This window comes from Equus asinus, chromosome 3 (assembly GCF_041296235.1).
Source record: "Equus asinus isolate D_3611 breed Donkey chromosome 3, EquAss-T2T_v2, whole genome shotgun sequence".
NCBI lineage: Eukaryota > Metazoa > Chordata > Mammalia > Perissodactyla > Equidae > Equus > Equus asinus.
The window spans coordinates 150,069,315-150,090,406 of NC_091792.1; the positions used below are offsets into that span (position 1 = coordinate 150,069,315).

General features: G+C 43.1%; 1 protein-coding gene across 1 annotated transcript in view; it reads right to left on the reverse strand.

The window, feature by feature from the left end:
* CD38 (CD38 molecule) overlaps positions 1-20,572 on the reverse strand; it is a 50,378-nt gene extending 29,806 nt beyond the window's left edge. The window contains exon 1 of the mRNA XM_014834742.3: positions 19,839-20,572. Coding sequence (XP_014690228.2) covers positions 19,839-20,098 — 260 coding nt within the window. The 5' untranslated portion in view covers positions 20,099-20,572. The remainder of the gene's footprint in view (positions 1-19,838) is intronic.
* Between the last annotated feature and the right edge of the window lie 520 nt (positions 20,573-21,092).

Below are 21,092 nucleotides of genomic sequence, written 5' to 3' on the forward strand. Positions count from 1 at the left end.
CACTCTACTTCTGGGGAAGTAAATTGATACCACAAATTTGGAGACCAGTTTGGCCACGTGTAATGAGGCAGACACTGTTAGTTCCGTACTCAAATAGATTTTCCTCGTCCTTCTTCCCTATTGGTAAAGCTAATCTCTTTCATAGTGATTGAAAATATCAAATACTCACTTTGCAAGCCTCCTTTTTAGTTTGGGGTGTCATATGTGGCTCAATTCTGGCTAGTGATATTCTAGGGGAAGCACAGAGACAGTTGAGGGAGGACTTCTGGAAAAGATGTTATTCCCTGGTAAAGAGGGACTTGCAGCGAGGGCACTCTTGCCCATCCTCCTGCTCTCTGTTCCTGGGTATCATTCTCTAAGGATGTAATGCCTAGATCTCAGCAGCCATCTTGTGACAAGAAGCTTAAGGATGAAAGCCACCCCAGGGAGACAGAGGAGTGAAAGGAAAGATCCTGGGCCACCACCGAGCTGCTGAGCCAACCCTAGGACCACCCCACTTCTGGATGTCTTGTTACATGTGTCTATAAAAATCTCTTGTTTTAAACCACTCTCAGTTGAAACCACTTTGGCTGCAGCCAAAAGCATCTTAATCAGTCCACCCAGTGTGATGGAAAGAATTGTGTACCGCAACAGGTGTTGCAGTCCTAACCTCCAGGAGCTCAGAAGGCGGGCTTATTTGGAGATAAGGTCTTTGAAGATGATCAAGTTCAGATGAGGATAAGGGTGGGCCCTAAGCTCATATGACCTGGGTTTTTATAAAAGGGGGAAATTTGGACACTGAGACAGACATGCACAGAAGGAAGATGATGTGAAGACATTGGGAGAACTTGATCTACCAAACAAGGAATGCCTGAGGCTTCCAGAAGCTAGGAGAGAAGCCTGGAACAAATTCTTCCTCATAGCCCTCGAAAATGATCAACCTTTCTTACACCTTCATTTCAGACTTCTGGCCTCCAGAACTGTGAGACCATAAACTTCTATTGTTCAAGCCGCCCAGTCTGTAGTAATTCAGTCCTGGCAAACTAATACACCCAGTAAAGGTGACAATGGCCCCCTATGACTTTGTGATTCTACCGCTAGCTAAACATTCAGAAAAAATCACATGCACAAGTAGACAGGTATGTGTTAGCATTGTTTTTGCCAGCAAAAACTGAGAATAAGGGAACAGGTTGATAAGTGTGGGGTATGGTCATTCAATAGGATACTATAGAGCAGATAAAATTAAAGAACTAGAGCTCATCTATCAACAGGGATAAATCTCTGAAATAATGTAATTAAAATCACCACAATATATCTTTATCTGGAAAAATCAAAGTTTATCCTACAGGACAAAAATGCAAAGTAAACACAAATTAAAATTAAACTGCAGTAACACCCTCCCTTATCAGATTGATAAAAATCAGAAAGTTTGAAAACACCCTGTGCAGTGAAGCTATGGGGAAAAAGAACCTCGTTGCCTCAAGAAGAGCATTGCCTCATAAAGAGAAATTTGGCTATGTTTTCGAAATTAAAAATGGCGTACCTTTCATGTAGCGATTCCTCTCCTAGGATTCTATCTTACACACTCAAGGATTTTATTGCAGTATGGTTTGTAATATGTTCCAAAAGGTTTAAAACAGCCTCTAAATCTCCATCAATACAAGTCTAGAATACGGTAAATCCATAAAATTGAATACATGTAACTATTAGAATGAGACAGAACTACACTGATAATCAAGATACATTGTTAAGTGAAAAAAAGAGAGACAGAAGAGAGAATAGGTGGGCAAAAAAGAATATATGAATATATGCTTATATATTCAGCGAACATTTCTAGAAAGATACAGGTGAAACAAGTAGCAGTATTTGCTCTGAGGAAGAAGAAAAGGAAATTGGGGGAGAGGTATTTTGATTTTATCTGCAACATATTATTTCTTTAAAAACTGGAAAAAAGAGGGGGCCTGCTCCGTGCCCAGGTGGTTAAGGTTCCGCATGCTCCACTTTGGTGGCCCAGGTTCGCAGGTTCGGATCCCAGGTGTGAACCTTCACCACTTGTCAGCCATGCTGTGGAGCCATCCCACATACAAAGCAGAGGAAGATTGGCATGGATGCTGGCTCAGGGTGAATCTTCCTCACACACACACACACACACACACACAAAAAGCTAGAAGAAAGATCTGAAGCAAATATGACCAAAGTTTTATTGTCTGTTAACTCTGCATGATGAGTAAATGTATATTTGTAATATTTTTCCACAGACATTTCAGTGTGCTTAACATTTTCATAATTTAATATGTTTAATTTTTAAAAAGAAAAAATTAAGAGGAGATCTTGACTAGGAAATAAGGAATATTGAAGAAGGAAAAGAGGTCCCCCTTATGGGAAGAATAAAGAAAACTAGACTCGGCTAACACAAAAATTACAGTCCTCGGTTGTAAATTGATATGTTCATATTTTGGGGTTCAAAAGTACCTTTGAAAAAAATTTACCCAGAAGTATTAAAACATGAAAGTAGGTCTCTAAACTGTGATGCGAGGTCTTTGATCTAAGTCTCAAACATTCCTTGTAGTTTTAAATCTCTCCCTGTTTCAATTTCATGTTTTCAGTCTTTCTTTGCTCTTGAAGAATTCCCAAGGAGAGTGAGTTAGTCCCAACTCTGACACTGCTCTAGATAAGTTAATTCATAAACTCTTATTCCTAGGAACCAAGGTAATGAAGGAAGCCATTTTATTATGAATTTCACAATATTGAAACTATGAGGTGCCAAAGACAGAAATGACTTTATAACATTTGCTTGATAGTCATCATAAAAGACAAGAAACATTTGAACAATATCAAGGCAAATATGGATCATGACCAAGTAAAAATATGCCTTGAAGGAATTTCTTACGTGTCTTCAAATCAAGCTTTACTAACTGCTTTGAAGCATCCAAAGACAAAGGTACAGATAACTTTCTACCATGTGGATGCATCCTGACTGACCCATTCTAGGAGGAAGTGGAAAATGGAGCTTAGCGATTTTTTCAAAGGTCAGGTTATAGAAGAAATGTGAACTGTGTCTATCAAACTACTCATGCTGAGGCCATCCACTTCAGCAGGCATGCAGCTTCCTTCTGCGAGTCTCCTTACTTTTTTCGATTGTGGCATTCCCCACTATTGAGAATTTCACTTTGAGGGTAAAGTGATTTTGTATTCTCTTCTATACTTTTGCATTTTTTCCAAATGCTTTATAATTGGTCATGTTTTACTTTTATAATTAGAAAAAAAATGAGTCGTTGGAAGGAAAAAGAATGTTATTCTCTTGCTCCATTTAGTCTTCAAATTTCTGATCTCAGTCTTCACTTTGTTGTCTTCAAGAACAAGATTCTCAACACCCCTTCTTCCAGAGGAGATATTCACTGGTGATATTATGTTGAAAAAGATGATCCCTACTCCCCGCTCAGATCAACTACCAAAGTCCGTGAACATAACCGCTTCTCCCCTTTCAAGCCCTTAGTCTTTGAAACACACACACACACACACACACACACACACACACACCCCACACAGAGACAGAGAAAAGCAGATCTTGATTTCATCTATCATTCAGTTTCCTGCTTCATTCTCAGCATCTCACATCCATTCTTTCTACCATCCTTCATTTAAAGAAAACTTTGTCTTGGTAGTTTTCTGACCTGATCTGTTTCTAAAGGGTTCCTTTAACAGCAAGAAAAAAATGTCTGAGCCACTTCTTAACTGGCTCCTATTTAACTGAGTCACTGTGTTAACCGACACTATCCATTCTCTCTAGCAAATTGCCTGCCTTCTACTCAATTAACAAGCTACTCTCTAGTACATCTAAGAACTTTCATTTTTACTCACTTGGTTGTTGATTTACCTATTCATAATATGTTTATGCTCGTTGTTTTGGCTTTAATATATAATTTAATTAAATTGTTCATAAATAAATTAGGTAAGTTGAAAAAGAAAAAACACTTTTTTCTAAGAAAACTAAGTTGAATGTCTTGGTAAAAATGACCATAGGTGAGTCGCTTAAGAAATGTTGTTGACTTTGATATTGGTGGGCCGATTGGAAAGACCATAGGAAACTGCAGAAATCTAGAAGCATTCTTTACTTAAACAACTTTCACTTTAAAGAAGCTGCCCCTCAAATAAGCCCAATTTCTTCCATCTTGAGCCCCTCCTTATCCATCCAGACACTACCCCACTTCTGCTCTCCTTTCCAGCAAAGCCCCTTGCAAGAGCTGTCTATGTACGCAGTCTTCAATTCCTCTCCTCCCGTTTTCTTCTTGACTCCATTTCACACAGGATGTCATGACTACCAGGCCTCCAAAACTGGTCTTGTCAAAGTCATCAGTCCATTGGTGAATTTTCAGTTTTCATCTTACCTGACCAGTTGGAATCATTTGAACGAGTTGAGTACACTTCCTCCTTCTGAAACAGCTTCCCTTGAATTTCTACAACCTGTCGTCGCCTTTCACATTTATCTCTCCAGCCCAGAGTTCTCCCTAGTACTTCCGACTCATGTGAACCAACTTCTTATTCAACATCTCCACGTAGCTGACAATGGACGTTGCAAAACTAATACAGACAAAACCAAACTGCTGATTCCTTTCTCAATTTGCTTCACAGTAGTCTTCCCCTTTTTGATAAACGGCAATTCGTTTTTCCAGTAACTCAGCCCACAAACTTGGAGTCAGTTGTTTCCTCTTTTTCTCTCATATCCCGTATACAAGTCTAGAGCAAATCATATGGGATCTACTTTCAAAATGTATCCAGAATCCATCCACTTTTCACCGCGACCCATCACTACCCCAGTCAAGATCGTCTCTCATCTGAACTACTACAAGAACCTCTAAATGGGTTCCATGCTTCTGTCCTCGTCCCACTACCGTCTCTTCTTAACATGGCAGCCAGAGTGATCCCTTTAATAAGGTGTCAGACAATGGCACATGTTCTATATGTCACTAGTGGGATTTATCCTATATCCTAAGGACTAAAAGAACCATACAGACATTTAGACATTTTGTTACTAATAATAATAATATGCGTATATATATATATATATATGACAGCAAACACATAATTATATTAATGTCATTAGGAACCAAGATTTTCAGTGTCAGAGAAAAGAAATACAAACATAAAATAAAAAATATTAAATAAAAACTTTGTGCCCTTTACTGAATTGGAATTATCAATACTAACTCTTATTTGTCTCTTCCCTTAAAAGGATACATTTTATAGCACTGTCTACTAAAACAGCCAAAAAAGTATGACACTCTTATATAGTCTCTAAATTTTGTTTCCACTAAGAATAAGCAGGATTCCTTGTAGAAATGGCCAATCCCAGTTCTAGGGGAGGGCATTTACAAGACGAGCCTGGAACATATTGTGACAAAAAGAAAAGAAGCTCTCAGAAACAAGTAGGGTCATGTCAACATGTCACAGAGCCGACTTAAAGGCCAAAGATGGAACAATTTAAACAATAAATAGAATGGTGACATAAAGAATTGATACACATTAAACACATAAAAATCCAAGAGTTCTTAATAATTTTTTTTTAAAGATTTTATTTTTTTCCTTTTTCTCCCCAAAGCCCCCTAGTACATAGCTCTATATTCTTCATTGTGGGTCCTTCTAGTTGTGGCATATGGGACGCTGCCTCAGCGTGGTTTGATGAGCAGTGCCATGTCCACGCCCAGGATTCGAACCAACGAAACACTGGGCCACCTGCAGCGGAGCACGCGAACTTAACCACTCGGCCACAGGGCCAGCCCCGAAGAGTTCTTAATGATATTTTAAAAAGAAACTCATTGGTCATCTCTAGAGGTTGACAGGGCATTCACCGATTTATTATTCTGTAAACTGATAAATAAAGGAAAAGAATCAAGCACCGGTCCTGCTTTTCTCGCATTGACTCTATTTCAGGGCAACTAAATGGTGAATGAGAGAAAGCCTTCTGTTTAGAAGAATTAGAGTAAACAAGTGCGGAGGGAATCTTAGAATTAGAAAATATCCATTTTATAGCCCCTACAGAAATAATTGATCTTGGCAACAATCATCAAGTGCTGCCAAACTAATTAAATGAAAAGTTGTTGTGGAACTTTCTAATGAACGAATCAGGTAGATAATACTCAGTCCTGTTTGTCTCCCTAAATGTCAGACAACGTGGCATAACGTGTCTCCCGATGTGGTGCCCAAGGACTTACACTGCCCACTCTTTAAAGCATTTCTGCCCACCCCCAAACCTCATGTGACTCTAACCTAGCCCTCAGCTTGCAGGGAGTTCAGGGAATAGAGGAGCAGGTTAAATCAAACCAGGAGCCAAATCCAGCAGGTGGGAAATTCTACAAGACAAATTGCTCGGTCTCTTCAACCAATTAATAACCATTTAAAAACGCGGGAGGGAAAAGGGTTATGAAATGAAAGACACGTAAGAGAGCCAAATGCAACGTGTGAATCTTTATTTGAACAAATCAATTATAAAGCCACATTTCTAAGAAAATCATGGGAAATTGAACACAGGATGGATATTAGATAATATTAAAGAATTATTCTTAATTTTGTTTGGCATGGTAATGATATTAGAGTTATGTTTTTCGCTTTTTTTGCTGGAGATACAAACTGAAGTATTTACAGACCAAATGATATGAAGTCTGGAATTTGCTTTAAAGTACTTTAGGGAAAAAAGGGAGACGGATGAAATAAGGATAGCAGACGTTGGTAATTACTAAGGCTGGGTAATAGGTAAATGGGGTTGATTATCATTTTCCCTAGTTTTACATAAGCTTGAAAATTTCCGTAACAAACAGATCTGATCCTCCGGGCTTCCCTGCTGTTGTTTGAACATCTCTTCCTTTGCCTGGAATGTTCTTCCCCACACATTTCTATGTTTTGCTCTCCCTCTTTCTTCAGGTCTTTGCTAAAATGTCAGCTTTCAGTGAAGCCTTCCTTATTTTATTATCATACTTAAAACTCTAAACACTCCCCCGCAGCACTCTTTTTAGCACCTTCCACCATCTGCCACACTATGTATCTGCCTGCTTGATCGTCTATGCCAATCCCCCCACCCCCACCCCAAAAATATAAGTTCCACGTGAGCAAGAACTTAGCCGTTTTATTTGCTGCGATATATCCCCAGGATCTAGAATAGTTTGTGGGACATAATAGAAGCTGGATAAAAACTTACAGAATCAACATTTTACAAAATTATTTAAAACTTGCAAATAAAGCAAAATGGTGGGCAGCATGTCCTGTCACTGTCATATTGGGACATAGCTGGACAAGTTCACCCAAGAATTATTTCATTATCTAGCAGAATGTCTTCTTCTTTGTCTTTGCTATTCACTATCAAAGCTTATGAAATGAGAGGGTAACTTATGGATCTTGTCTGTTAGAGATGCAAATAATTTCTGTCTGATAGAAAAGATACTCCCAAAGCTTATGGCTTTTTACTGCCTTGTAGATCATTAACCAGTTTTTTTTTTGTTTTTTTTTTTGAGGAAGATTAGCCCTGTGCTCACTGCTGCCGATCCTCCTCTTTTTTCTGAGGAAGACTGGCTATGAGCCAATATCTGTGCCCATCCTCCTCCACTTTATATGTGGGACGCCTACCACAGCATGGCTTTTGCCAAGCAGTGCCTTGTCCACACCAGGGATCCGAACCGGCGAACCCCGGGCCGCTGAAGCGGAATGTGTGAACTTAACTGCTGCACCACCAGGCCGGCCTCACGTTAACCAGTTTTATAACTAACCCATCAACCTAATTCTAACATTCCTTTTTAAATACTTATAAATGCACAGTCCTCCGCATGTTCTTTGAACTGACTTTATCGTTTTACTAGTTCCCTCATAAATGAGTAAATCTTTGACATATGTTGATTTTGCATGTTATGAAAGTCATGCTCTTAACTCTTTGAAACTGCTACTCTGACAAATGAATTCGAATTGTGATGAGCTGTGACTCTTGACTTTTTGCTGTTTGAGGCTCTGATTCTGCCTTGTAGAGCTACACAACACACACCTGATCTCCTTGCAGCAAGACTTCTTCAACTGGTGGAGGACACCTGGTCACCTACACTGTCTCCCATCAGATCTCTCTAAGCCATCAGCCCCAAGCCCTTGAACTCCCTCATCCAGCTTCTCCTCCTGCAGCCCCCTACTTCTGGACCCACTCTCATTTGTTAGTCATTCTCGAACTTAAGCACCCAGAACTGCAAGTGGATGGAATGATGATGGACTATCCCCAGGTGGGACAAATAATATTTTACACTTACCTACGTAGGCTGACAAGCAATGATTCTGATGCAGAATAACAAATAAATGTCATCTCTCAGAACAACTCTAACCAATCGATAGCATCTATGTGGCATGCTCGGTAGAGGATTGTGAGAATGGACCCAGGCTCACCCAATAGGCAGTGATCAATCAGCAATGCCTTCCACAGGCATGGGACTCGGGATGCAGGGTATGCACTACATCCTTCCAGACTCAGCTCTAACAGGTAAAGGTCCAAGAGGTGAAATAAACCACAAAGAACATGTCCTAGCCACTAGGGCAGGGCCTGGCATTCTGCTGCTTCACCCGCAGAGATTCACACCATTTCCTGAAGCACAAAGAGAGAGCGCTGAGCTCTAGGACCTTGCCTTCCTAAAAGGAGGAGACCAGTGACCTCACACTGCAGCCTCATGACTCACCTTTGAGACAGACAGAAGAAGTACCAGATGCCTCCATCTGGAGACTACAGAAATGCTAATATAGTTTGAATGGGGTGCTCAAGGCCTTAAGACTTGCTTAGACCACACTCTTTTGGAAGTCATGTGATGTGGTGGCTCCAAGCTGTGCAGTCAGTTCAAAAACCAGCTCTACCACTTACCAGGTCTGGACCTCGGGAAAAATCACTCCATGCCTCAGTTTTCCCATTGGTCTAAGGGATCTGATGATTCCAAGGATAGAAAGAGATGAGTTGCAATCCCCACCCTGCCAAGTACTAACTGCTAGCCTGGCTTCACGGGCATATGACCGATGCAGTCACACAGGGCCCTGGGCCCAGAAAGCCCTGCACTTGGAGTTCAATGCTCTGCAGTTGGAAATTCTTAATAATTTTGTCTTTGCTTTTGTGTTTTGCGAGAGAAGCCTAATGGGACACTGGAGCATGCACCAGGGGCTTGAAGCCTTGGTTCACGCCTCCTGCTTCTTCTCTACCTCCCTGGGGCAGCTCCTCAGCCACCTAATGACCACGGCCACCCTTCGCCCCCAGCAGGAGCCTGAGTGCAGGAGGGTCAGGGTCAGGTGGACCTTCTCTGCGTGGCAAGTTGCAGGTGCTCCCCAGGCACCTGTGAGGGTCTGCTCTCTCCATGCAAGTACCCCTGTGTCCAAGGGGAATCAACATTAAAGAGCAAGTAAAAACTACCTGGGAGGTGGTAAGAAAGACTGTAGAAGAAAGGAAAAGCTTTCTCCTGCTTTCTGAGCAGCGAGTGTCACGTTTTCACTTTGCACGGAGCCCCACAAATACCCAGCCAGCCCTGACTAAGATATCGCCCAACTATTTAACCTCTCTCAGATTCCATTTCCCCATCCATATGATGTGTGTCCTGAGTCTCTCCCGACAGGATTCTGATAAAGTTTTAAAAGAACCAACCGTATAAAGTTCCTAGTACGTTGTAGACAAGCCATAAACATGACTCCCAACCTTTCTCCTTTCAAAATTTCTAGACGAACTTTTGGCAGCTGTTTTCCAAGGGTTTTCCCACGGAAGAGGCCAGGAGAAGGCAAAAAAGCCCTGAGTGTTCATTGTATTAAGAAGAAATGTTTTCTCCAGGCCAAACACCACCACCTCCTTCAGCTGTTAATGATGATACCAGAACAAGGAGCGTGGGTGGGACATTGGCGGTGAACACCACTGATCTTTCTAGAAAGAGCATCTGAAGCAAAATACTAGGCCAAAGAGCACAGAAGTAACATCTCCCCTTCTCCCTCTCCTCTCATCTCTGCCTTCTCTCACTCGGTTGTCTGATGTGCAACCAGGGCTTCCAACGAGCCTTTCCTTCTAGAAGATTCTGTTCCCAGAGCTACATTCTCCCAGATGTCCTGGTTGCACCCCAAGCCCCACAGGCTCCAAATTCAGTTTATTTGCATATGTATTCACTCCACCCTTCCTTCTACAGATAACTCATCTCTAGAGTCTGACTTCCCCATTTGTGAACACAAAAGCACCCACGCCCCAAGCCCTACAGCCCTGTTTCACTTTCTCTAGTTCACTTTCCACATTCAGTCTGGTACATCTAAGACCCTCTGGCCACTGTTCTCTGTCTTAGAACCCCAGAATGAAAGGAGGGGTGAAGGAAGCCTGATAATCATGGTCCTAAGCATTGAGAGCACACAGGTGAATGTGAGGCCATACAATGCTCGAATGAAGCTCATGGTCCAACCAGGATACAGACGTTGAGCAGGTGGTCATTCCATCAGCCTAAAGGGAAAAGATGCCAGAATTCTGTCCTGTGCAAATATGTTCACCCTCATACCCTCCTGTGTGCTGAAGAAGTCAGGGTTGTGCACAGGCCAACATGAGGTCCAGACCCTCTTGCCTGTGAGATCCTCCCCAAAGTCCTACAACCTTTAATGAGTTACGTCCCTCAGTTGGTCAATCTTCCTCCAGCAGCAGCATCATGTCTGTCTCCCGGGCTTCATTCAATAGAGTAACACACACCCTTCAGAACACCCTTTTGTTAAAATTATATAGTAGAAAGAAGACCCCAAATGTTGCTTCTTTCATAAAGTCCTTCCTAACTCTACCCCAGCAGGTGGGTGATGCTCATTTCCAAATCTCTGTGGCAATGTGCTGGCACTTGACTCATAGCAATTCCCATATGTTCTTGTTTGATAGGGACCTGAGTGCACATTACACACCTCTGCGGGTTCTAGCAAAAGGCTAATAACCCTTCCCTCCCCTGGGCTCCTCTCATGTGTGTACAAACCTATTTGCAGATCACACCACCCGCGGTACTTGGTTTCCATGCTGGTCCTCCCCCACCTCCTCTGTAGGACCCTACAGAGCAGGCCCTGCCTTTTCTTCCTCTCTAATCCCCCAGGTCTAGCCCCAGCACCAGGCACACAGTAAGTCTTTACTCAGTGTTTGTATGAATTTGCTCTTTTATACATTTTCTACTAATACATTTTACTGAGTAGAAGTTAATAAAATGCTAAAGTCATTAAAATGGAAGGCATGGGGAAGCGAAAATGAAAAATCAACCCCTGAGAAGTCTTGCTAGAAATTTTGAAGGGGAAGGAGAAGAAAAAATGAATTGTGAAATAAAGATAAAGGAACCAGAAAGTGGGCACAGAAGAGACCATTAGAAGATGGGCTAAGACAGATGAAGAATTTTCTCTGATTAAGTCTCTCTCTATGAATGTTTACGTTTCAATCAGCATGAGTGGACTTAAGTGAGTTGAATTTAGCAAGTATCTATTAAGAGACTATAATGTGATGAGCAATGTGCTGGATAACAGGGGATGCAGAGGTGAATCAAAGAGTCCTTCCCCTCAAGGGAAGACCCCAGCTTGTCCTGGGGCAGGGATGAGGAGAGCTGTCAGAGAAATGCCTGCTCCCATCCCTAGACAGCCAGCAGCTATCCCTGATGCCTGCAGTTCACAGGGAAGCACTGGTTCTCCCCAGGGTGAGAAGATTCATGGAACTGAAGCCACAGCATCTAGGTGCTTCCTTAGAAGCCCGTGCTATTCTGGGTGCTGGTTGTCCACTCCCTCCTGCAGGCTTTGCTCCACTCACGCACATTCCCTGGGTCCTGACTGTTGCCTGGACACTTGACACTCTGCCACAGTACAAATATCCCTAAGTCAACAGTGCTAACAATTCTCTAACACTTAGGTGAATCTTGGCCACGTGTCTCGGGTCTCATATGCCCAAGGCCATCTTGGTCAGAGGTAGCTCCTGTGTGTTAACTTTGACACAAGAGAACCAGATATAATCTGTCCTGGAATGTCCTGTATTTAATAATCCTGGTTTAATTCAATAAAAGCCCAGCTTGATAACCAGCGACAAGTTTCAACAGTGCCTACCCACTAAAAGACTGGCAGAAAGTGAGTTCTGTGGGCATGAGATACTTTGGAAAAGGAAAACCAAGAAAAAAGAATAGGTGAAGAAGATAAAAAATCCTATGACCTACAAAGAAATACCAAGAAGCTCTTATGCAAAAGAAAAATTAGCAATCTATATACCCAAAAGAGAAATTGATGGATTTGAGAGTGATGGTACTGAAAAGTTTGTTGGGGAGGTATATTTATTATGGCTTTGTTTGTTTCTATTATTTGTAATATACTGACTTTCATACCATTCATTTAATTCAACTAAGTATTTTTGTTTATTATATTCCAGGCACTATTTTAGGTCCTTAAGATATGTCATCAACGAAAAGTCCCTGGACTTGGGACTGGGCTAGTGGCCTAGTGGTTAAGTTTGCATGCTCTGTTTCGGCAGCAGCCCAGGGTTCATGAGTTTGGATCCCTGTTGCAGACCTGTGCATCGCTTATCAAGCCACACTGTGGCAGCATCCCACATATAAAATAGAGGAAGGTGGCCACAGATGTTAGCTCAGGGCCAATCTTCCTTGGCAAAAAGAGGAGGATGCCAGCAGATGTTAGCTCAGGGTTAATCTTCCTCACACACATATGCAGAAAAGTCCCTAGAGACTCAACGAGCTTATATTCCAGGAGACATATTTTAGATTTTTATAATTTTTAAAACTAGTTAACAAAAGTTAATGAAGTAGAAATACAATAGATGTAACAGAACAACAAAAAATGCAAGGAGAAGATGAAAATTAAAAATCAACATAAAGATACATGAAGGGTTAAAGCCATCCACAAAATTTTTGTTACTCCTCCCATCAAGAGGTGGAGTTTGTTTTCTCTCCTCTGGATTCTGGGCCAAACTCATGACTATTTTAATCAATAGAATGTGGTGGAAGTGATACTGTGTCAGTTATGGGTCTAAAACTTTAAGAAGGCCTGCCAGGCTCCACTTTTGAGTTTAGGAACTTGGAAGAAATGGAGCTGCACCATGGAGAGATCATGTGGACAGGCCACAAGGAGGAGAAGCCCTGAGATGATACAGAGAGAAACAGAGGCTCGGCCATCCCAGCTGAGCCCAGGTGCCACGGCTCTATCACGTAAGTATGACTTTTTGGATGTTCCAGCCAAGTCAATCTCCCAGATGACTGCAGCCCCAGCTGGCAACACATGAAGCCAACCATCCAGCCGATCCCAGGCAATCCACAGAATCATGGCCCATAATAGAAGGGTTGCTGTTTTAAGTCATCACAGTGACTTAAAGACTTAAAGTGACTTTAGAGTAGTTTACGATGCAGCAATAGATAACTGAAACAGAACGTGGCACCCGGAAGCGAGGTGCTGCATAACAAAAACCTAACATGTGTATGATGGTTCATTTTCTGTGGCAACTTGGCTAGGCCATGGTACCCAGATATTTGGTCAAACGTGTCTGGACGTCGCATTTAAATGGATGGACTTTGAGGAAAGCAGATGACCCTCCCTCATATGGATGGGCCTCATTCAATCACCTGAAGGCCTTAAGAAAAAGACTGACCTCTCCAGAGGAAAAGGGAATTCTGCCATCAGATGCCTGGAGCTGTGTTACCAATGCCTGTACAGCCGTCTGACAGGGTCCGGGCTGAGAAGGGCCGAGGGGCGCAGGGACGCCCCTCAGTGATGAATGGCCGGCCGTCACCCCTGATATTTTCTGAAATGTATGTATGCTTTCTATCAAGGTTATGACTATACTTGTTCCTGCTTTTTATTCTTGAAGATATATAATTTAACTTAGCTTTTCAGCCTGATGCCTTACTAGCAAAATGATATTTTCTCCGGGCAGTGTGCTCAAGGGACAAATAGTCCTACCTCCTGAAAGACAAAGGAATGCTTTCACCCCCTAAGTGGTGCGGGAACGTAAAGATGTTTAACTACCTGCTGAGAACGCGCATAGTCCTGGGGATAAGCTAGCCGGGAGTTGCTTTTTGTTCCCATTAACCATCTGAACAATGACTAGATGATCGATGGGGGCAGGGGTAGCTCCCCGGACGTGAACAGACAGAATACTGTCCTGTCCGGATGTCTGGACCTTCTCTCTGCCTTTGACCTAACTTTACCATTAATTACCTTTGTTTCTGAAGCCATAAATCTCTACATGAAGAATAGAAGATTCAAATAGACCCCATCCCTGACGTCAATATATATTCGTCCCAAAGTAGTAGAGGAAGTCATTTCTATACCCTTTAAAGTTTAGAAGTTAAATTTAAACTTGTTCTACTACAACAGATGTTAAGCTTCCTATCTCAGTTAAATTTAAACTTGTTCTACTACAACAGATGTTAAGCTTCCTATCTCCTGTAGTTTAGAGACAATAAATAGTAGTTAATTGCGGAAAAGATGATCATTAACCTTATGCTCTATAGAATGGAATGCTAATAAAAATTCTTGTGCTCGCTTTGTACTTCCTTATCTCTCTGAGAATATTTGTAGAGCTATTTCGGTACTAATCCTGAAAAATAAAAAACGACACTTGTGCACAGAAAAGACAGACTTGGTTGCACCGACTCAAGTCTCACGTCTCTTCCTTCACTGCACTGACTCCGTCCCTCCCTCAGGAACCTGGACTCGGCTGGAGCAGGACTCCGGCAATCAGACTGTCTTCAGACTCAAGTTGCAACATCAACCCTTCCCTGGGTCTCCAGTGCCTGGCTACCCTGCAGATTTTAGGCTTGTCAGCCTCCAGAATCACATGAGCCCGTTCCTTAAAATCAATCTCCTCTCTCTCTTTCTTGCTCTCTTTCTCTAGAGAACCTGGTTACTACAATGTGGCACTAGATTGGGGACTGGGAGGCAAGCAAAAGTAAGAAATGCCTTAAGGAGACTGTCTGTGAAGGCTGGATGGACACGGAGGAAATTGCTATTGGAGGCTAGGAAAAAGGTGACTCATGTTACGAAGTGGCGGACAGTTTGGCAACACTGTCACCTGCAGTAATGGAGCTAACAGAAACATACCTAATGAACTTAGGAATTTGGTGAAGGAGATTTCCAGGCAGAATGCTGAAAGTGCCAACTCATTTCTTTTAGCTGTATATGATAAGGTACAGAGAGAAATTAACTAAAAAGGAATTGTTTATTTTTAAGCAGAATCAAGAGAAAATATTCCCAAGTCAGGATTTGCTGGGTTTGAAAATAAAACTATTTGTCATTCCCTGTCTTTCCTGGTAAAAGAATATCAAAGTACAAAATGGCCTCAAGGCCGTGATCACATTCTGAGTGCTGCCCATAAAACACGTTCTCAGGTGAGATTTCAGGGGTGTGACTGCAAGGCTCTGAGACATCATGGAGAGAGAGACCCAGCCTTTCCAGCCTCCCAGGTGACACCAGCCTTTCAGCTGACTCCTCCACAGTGCCATTTGTAGGAATGATGTCCCATCTCTTTGGACATCCCAGCTTAGTTGAGTGGCCAGATGTCTTCAGCCCCAGCCAACATCACAAGCAGCAGCAGAACTGCCGAGCTAAGCCCAATCAATCCACAGTCACATGAAATAATAAAATTATTTATATTTTAAACCACTAAGTTTTGGGGTTGTTTATTATATAGTAATAGATAAGCAAAATACCAATCATAGATTATTTGAAACTGAAGAATAAAAAGGAAAGAACCTACAATACTTCCATTGTTAGTCCCGCAGTGCCACCCAGGTTTTACCATCTTTTTCCCCTTACATTCACTTTTACATAGTTATAATTATTATATGTGTAATTTTTTATAGTGGTTTTGTTTCATGTGGCATCACATATCACATTTTTATATGTTAATACATAGTTTTAATAAAGACCTACAAAGGTAAGAACTATATCAAAGTAGAAATACTAGGTTGAATAATTGACATAAATTGCTGCTTGGGCCCAATCTAGAAGACCAAGGCCAGAGAGAGTGATGTAGTGAGGGATGGACGTGAGAAGAGGGTCACAGGGATGACTTCAGAATCCATCAGGGAAAAGACTGCTGATGTTAAAAGGGTATGACTACAAGGGGAACAGCATGCCAGACTTTCAACAACAGACACAGAAGAAGGAAACTATTGATCCAAGAGTCACGACCTTGAAGTTAAAGTCTGGGGAGGAGGACACAGAAATTGGAAGGGTTACAAGGAAAACAGACAGACAGAAAGAAAACACCATATATATAATCTACAGCATATAAAGAACTCCCATTTAAAGGAACAAACAAGCAATTCAGTAGAAATTAGCAAGGATCTCAAGAGGAAATTCACAGGAAAAAATATAAATGACCAATAAATGTCTTCAACATGCTAAGACTCACTGATAGTCATTTGACATAGATGATAATCAATGACATAAATGTCATTTTTCTCATAAATAAAAAGAGTTGATACTATTCCACAATGAACAGCATGTAGGAAAGCATGGTTTCTGATAGATGGTAATGGGAGTATAAAATGGTACAGTTGTTCTGGAGGAAATTTGGAAATACTTATCAAAATGTAAAATATGCATAATTCTCCCTTTAATCCAGCAATTCCACCACTAGAAATCTATCCTAGAGAAACACCCTTGTGTGTCCACAGAAATATATGTACAAAGACATCTATGGCAGCATGCTTCTTCCAACTGCGACGAAAGCTTCATGAGAGTGGGGACTTTGTCATTGTCCCTGTATCTTCAGTAGCTAGATTGCTGCCTGGAATATAGTAGACGGTCAGCAAATATTTGCTGAATGAATGAATGGGACTGAAAATTGAAAACAAAATAATTTTCTGTCAATAGGAAATGTTTACATCTACCCTATGGAATACTACGAGCTGTTAGAAACAATGAAGTAAATTTATATGTATTGACATTGAAAGATCTCCAGGACCAAGTTTAAGTTAAAAAAAGAATAAATAGTAAAAAATTAGAAACAACATAAATTCCATCATTGGAGGACTGATTTATTGGATTGTGATTTAAATAAATCTGATACCAGGCATCCGTTTTGATTTTGGCCTTGATCTATATTTATTATTGTTGAAAGATGTCTGTGATATTGCATTTCAAATGGTTAACGCTTTGAGCACTTACTATATATCTGGATTATTCCTCTTAATCCTCATAATTTCCCCCTGTTAGGTACCATTGTTAAGTAGATACTACTTAATGATAGGTACTATCATTCCATTTTATAGTTGAGAACACTGCAGCACAAAGAAAGCAACTTTCCCAAAGTTACAATGTGACAGCATCAAGACATAAACCAAGCAGGGTGACTCCAGAGTTCATGCTATTAAAACACCCAAAGATAAAGTGACCATATCTTCCGGTTTAACCTTACCGACTCAGCATAATTATTAATAGCATCTTCTTTCTTTTCAAAAAGTCTCCAGATAGGGGCCGGCCCAGTGCCATAGTGGTTAAGTTCTCGGGCTCTGCTTCGGTGGCCAGGGGCTCATAGGTTTATATCCTGGCTGCAGAACTAGCACCACTCATCAAGCCAGCTGTGGTGGCATCCCATATAAAATACAGGAAGATTGGCCCAGATGTTAGCTCAGGGCCAGACTTCCTCACACACATACACACGAAGTCTCCAGATATGGTCACTAAGTTATATGGTCACTGCCTACCTAGAGAACATACACAGGCAATAGTGTGTAGTGGCTAAGAGTTCAGGCTCTGGAGCCAAATTTTTGGCAATTTACTCAAACTCTCTACTTCAGTTTGCTCATGTGTAAAATGAAGATGGCAATAGTGACAGCCTCATGCATCCATTAAAGGACTAAATGATTTGGTACTTTTTTAAGTGCTTGGTACATAGTAAGTACCATATTATTACTCACCCATTTACATAAAGAGTGTGTGTGTGTGTGTGTGTACACTCATTGTGAAATATCTGGAAGGATTTTCAAAAAATATTAACAGAAGGTATCCCCTGTTAATATTTTTTGAATGTATACACATACACACATATATATATTGAATATACGTATTTATACATTTGTATACACATATGTGTTTAATACTGAGCACGCATCCTAATAAACATCGCAAAGCCTCGTGGTTTCTACAGCACATCTCGCTTGCTACAGGTACGTGCTAATCTAACCAACAGTGGGAACTCACCAAAGACGATCGAACAACAAAAATTTTTGAACTGTTAAATTAAGGTGAAAATAAAAATATCTCTTTTTATCATTACCATTTCAGATTGTTTCACTTGATTTAATCGATACCAAGTGTAACTTGAAAGAACACCTCACCTTCTAGTTTCTCCTAAGTATTTCTTAATTTCTCCTCAATTAAGTATTTAATTATCTGTAAACAAAACACTTCCCTGGGCATAGTAATCTTTAGACTTATTCGCAGGTAAGCCCTCCCCTACCTGCATTGGAAGCGAACAGCTGAGCGCGAGCGGGGAGCCGAGATTGCGGGTTTCACAGAGACGGACTTGTGCAAACTCCAGCGCAGGGCATAAACTCGCGCTCGGCCACCTGCCTTGGGCAGCCTGAGAAGTAACTTTGTACTTCCCAGCTTGTTCTACTTTATATACAACCTCAAAAATGAGTACTTGGGCGCACGTTCGGATCCTGGCACGGACCTAGCACCGCTTGCCAAGCCACGCTGTGGCAGCATCCCACATAAAGTAGAGGAAGATGTACACAGAAGTTAGCTCAGCCATAATCTCCCTCTAGCAAAAAGAGGAAGACTGGGACCGCCCTGTCACCCAGTAGTTGGGTTCCCACACTCCGCTTCCCAGGCCTAGGGTTTCGCTGGTTGGGATCCTAGGCGCAGACATGGCATCGCTCATCAGGCCATGCTGAGGCATCCCACACGCACAACTAGAGGCACTCACAACTCGAATATACAACTATGTACTGGGGGGCTTTGGGGAGAAAAAAAAAGTAGACTGGCAACAGATGTTAGCACAGGATCAATCTTCCTCACACACACACACACACACACACACACACACACAAAGAGTACTCTAGGTGAAACCAAGCCCAGGGAATGCAAGTCAGGAAAGCAGTTCCCATTGGGGAGAAGTTAGTAGCTAGCTGGCAGGGGACACAAAGAACCTTCTGGAAAGGTTCCATGGACTGACTTGGGGGTGTTTCCAGGGTCTATACAGAATCCTCGAGCTGATGCACCTGATCATATAAATTACATCTCAATTTTAAAATGGTTCTTGTTTCGTTATTAATGAGTTCTCTAGTCACATTCACTTCACGGCGGGCAAGAATCGGTACTGTTTTATATGAATGAAGGAAATGCATTTCGTGGTCTGGCCCTTCTGACGCCATCCCCCACCGCAGGCTCCTCAAGCCATTTACCCATGTGTCGTCGGTAACCGGCCGGTGCATTTCCCAGTCGGAGCCGGCGAGGGAAACCCCGGAGAAGCAAGCCAGCCAGCGAGCTCCTCCGCCTCCCGCCCCGCGCCCGTGGGTGACTGTGCGTCGGGTCGGGCTCAGGGCGGCTTGCCCAGAAGGCGGGCAGCTCGGCCGAGCGTTCACCAGCTGAGCGGGCCGGGCCACCAGCAGCGCGCTCTCCGCGGCCCGCTCGGCGCCAACGCCGGCCGCTCTGGCGAGTGGCGCGCAACATCGCCAGCCCGAGACTCCTCCTCAGCACTGCCCAGCGGGCGCTCAGCTGACCCGGAGCAGGAGATGCCCGGCTTCGGGCAATGCGGCCGGCTGCTCCGCGCGCGGCGCCCAGCCGTGCCAGCCGTGCCAGCCGTGCCCAGGCGCGCTCAGCAACGCCCGCGCGCGGTGTCCGGCCGTGCGCCGCAGACGCCCACTCACCTCAACTCCGGCCGCACGATCTGAGTGTAGGTGTAGCATCTGCCCAGCACGATATCGCCAAAATGGGCAGTGGTGCCCGACCCCTGCCACTCCTTGTGGTTGGGCGGCGACCGGGGCCACATCAGGATTGCAGTCACCACTGCGATGATCACCAAGACCAGGAGAGAGAGAACCACGCAGAGACAGATCTGGGCTTTCCTGGAGATGTCGCAGCAGGGTTGTTCCCCCTCGGACACGGGGCTGAATCTGTGGTTGGCCATGGGGGTCTCACGCGGGCTTGGCCAGGCGAAGCTGGAGGAGAGGCCGGCAGCGGCTGGGCAGGAAAGTTGGAGAGCGCTAGCCGGCTCTGAAACTGCACCTCCCCTCTATCTTTCGCTTGCCTTTTCTCGGCTTCCTTTCCCACCCCACCCCCTCCTTCAAAGTTCCCTGGCGGTTGGACCAATAAGGATTCAAAGGACTTACAACAACTACCACAGCGCTCACTTCTAGACTTCTGAGCAGACAACTGGGACTCGCCGTCTCCGGGGAGAAACAGCCACCTGAACCTTACTCTGCAGATGCCCGAATAACAGTTTATCCTGCTGCTCCGGGGCCAGCTCCCTTTATCGACCTTGCACCTCACACTTTAGCCTCATCTGCTTCCTGGAAAGTCTGAAGGCTGCCTGCCTGCCTCTGTGTTTCCGTAATAGCAATGCCTCCCGCCTGGGAAAGAATGCTCTGCTTCTCCTTTTAGCGCTGGGAAATGCCTGTGCAGCCCCCTTTAAAGCCTCCACTTAAGCCTCACCGCTTCTCTCAAGTGGCTTCAGTGGTTAAGCTCTGGGTTCAAACCCAGCTCCACCATACACTGGCTGGGTGACCATAGAGCAAGTTACTTGACCTCTCTGTGTTTCAAATGTAAAGCATAGATAATAGCAGTACCTATTTTACAGGGTTATTATGAGGATTAAGTGAGTTCATATTTACAACGTGTTTAGCACAATGCCTGACTGTAGTAAGCACTCAGTAAAAGTTAGCTATTACTGCCTGCTCTGTGAGGCTATGGAGGGGATGCAATTTTCCAATCCGTGGGAGGTGCTTGGAACAGTGTCTGGCAGGAAGTAAACACTGTAAGTGGTGATTCAGTAAATAACTGAGTGGCTTTTCCCAGACATCTCCTGCCTCTCCTCTCTCAAGTTTCCTTAGCACGAGGAGCATCTGTGACATTTCAGCAGATGCCTAAGGAAAGTGGAAGATCGAACCACAGGACTCCCTGGG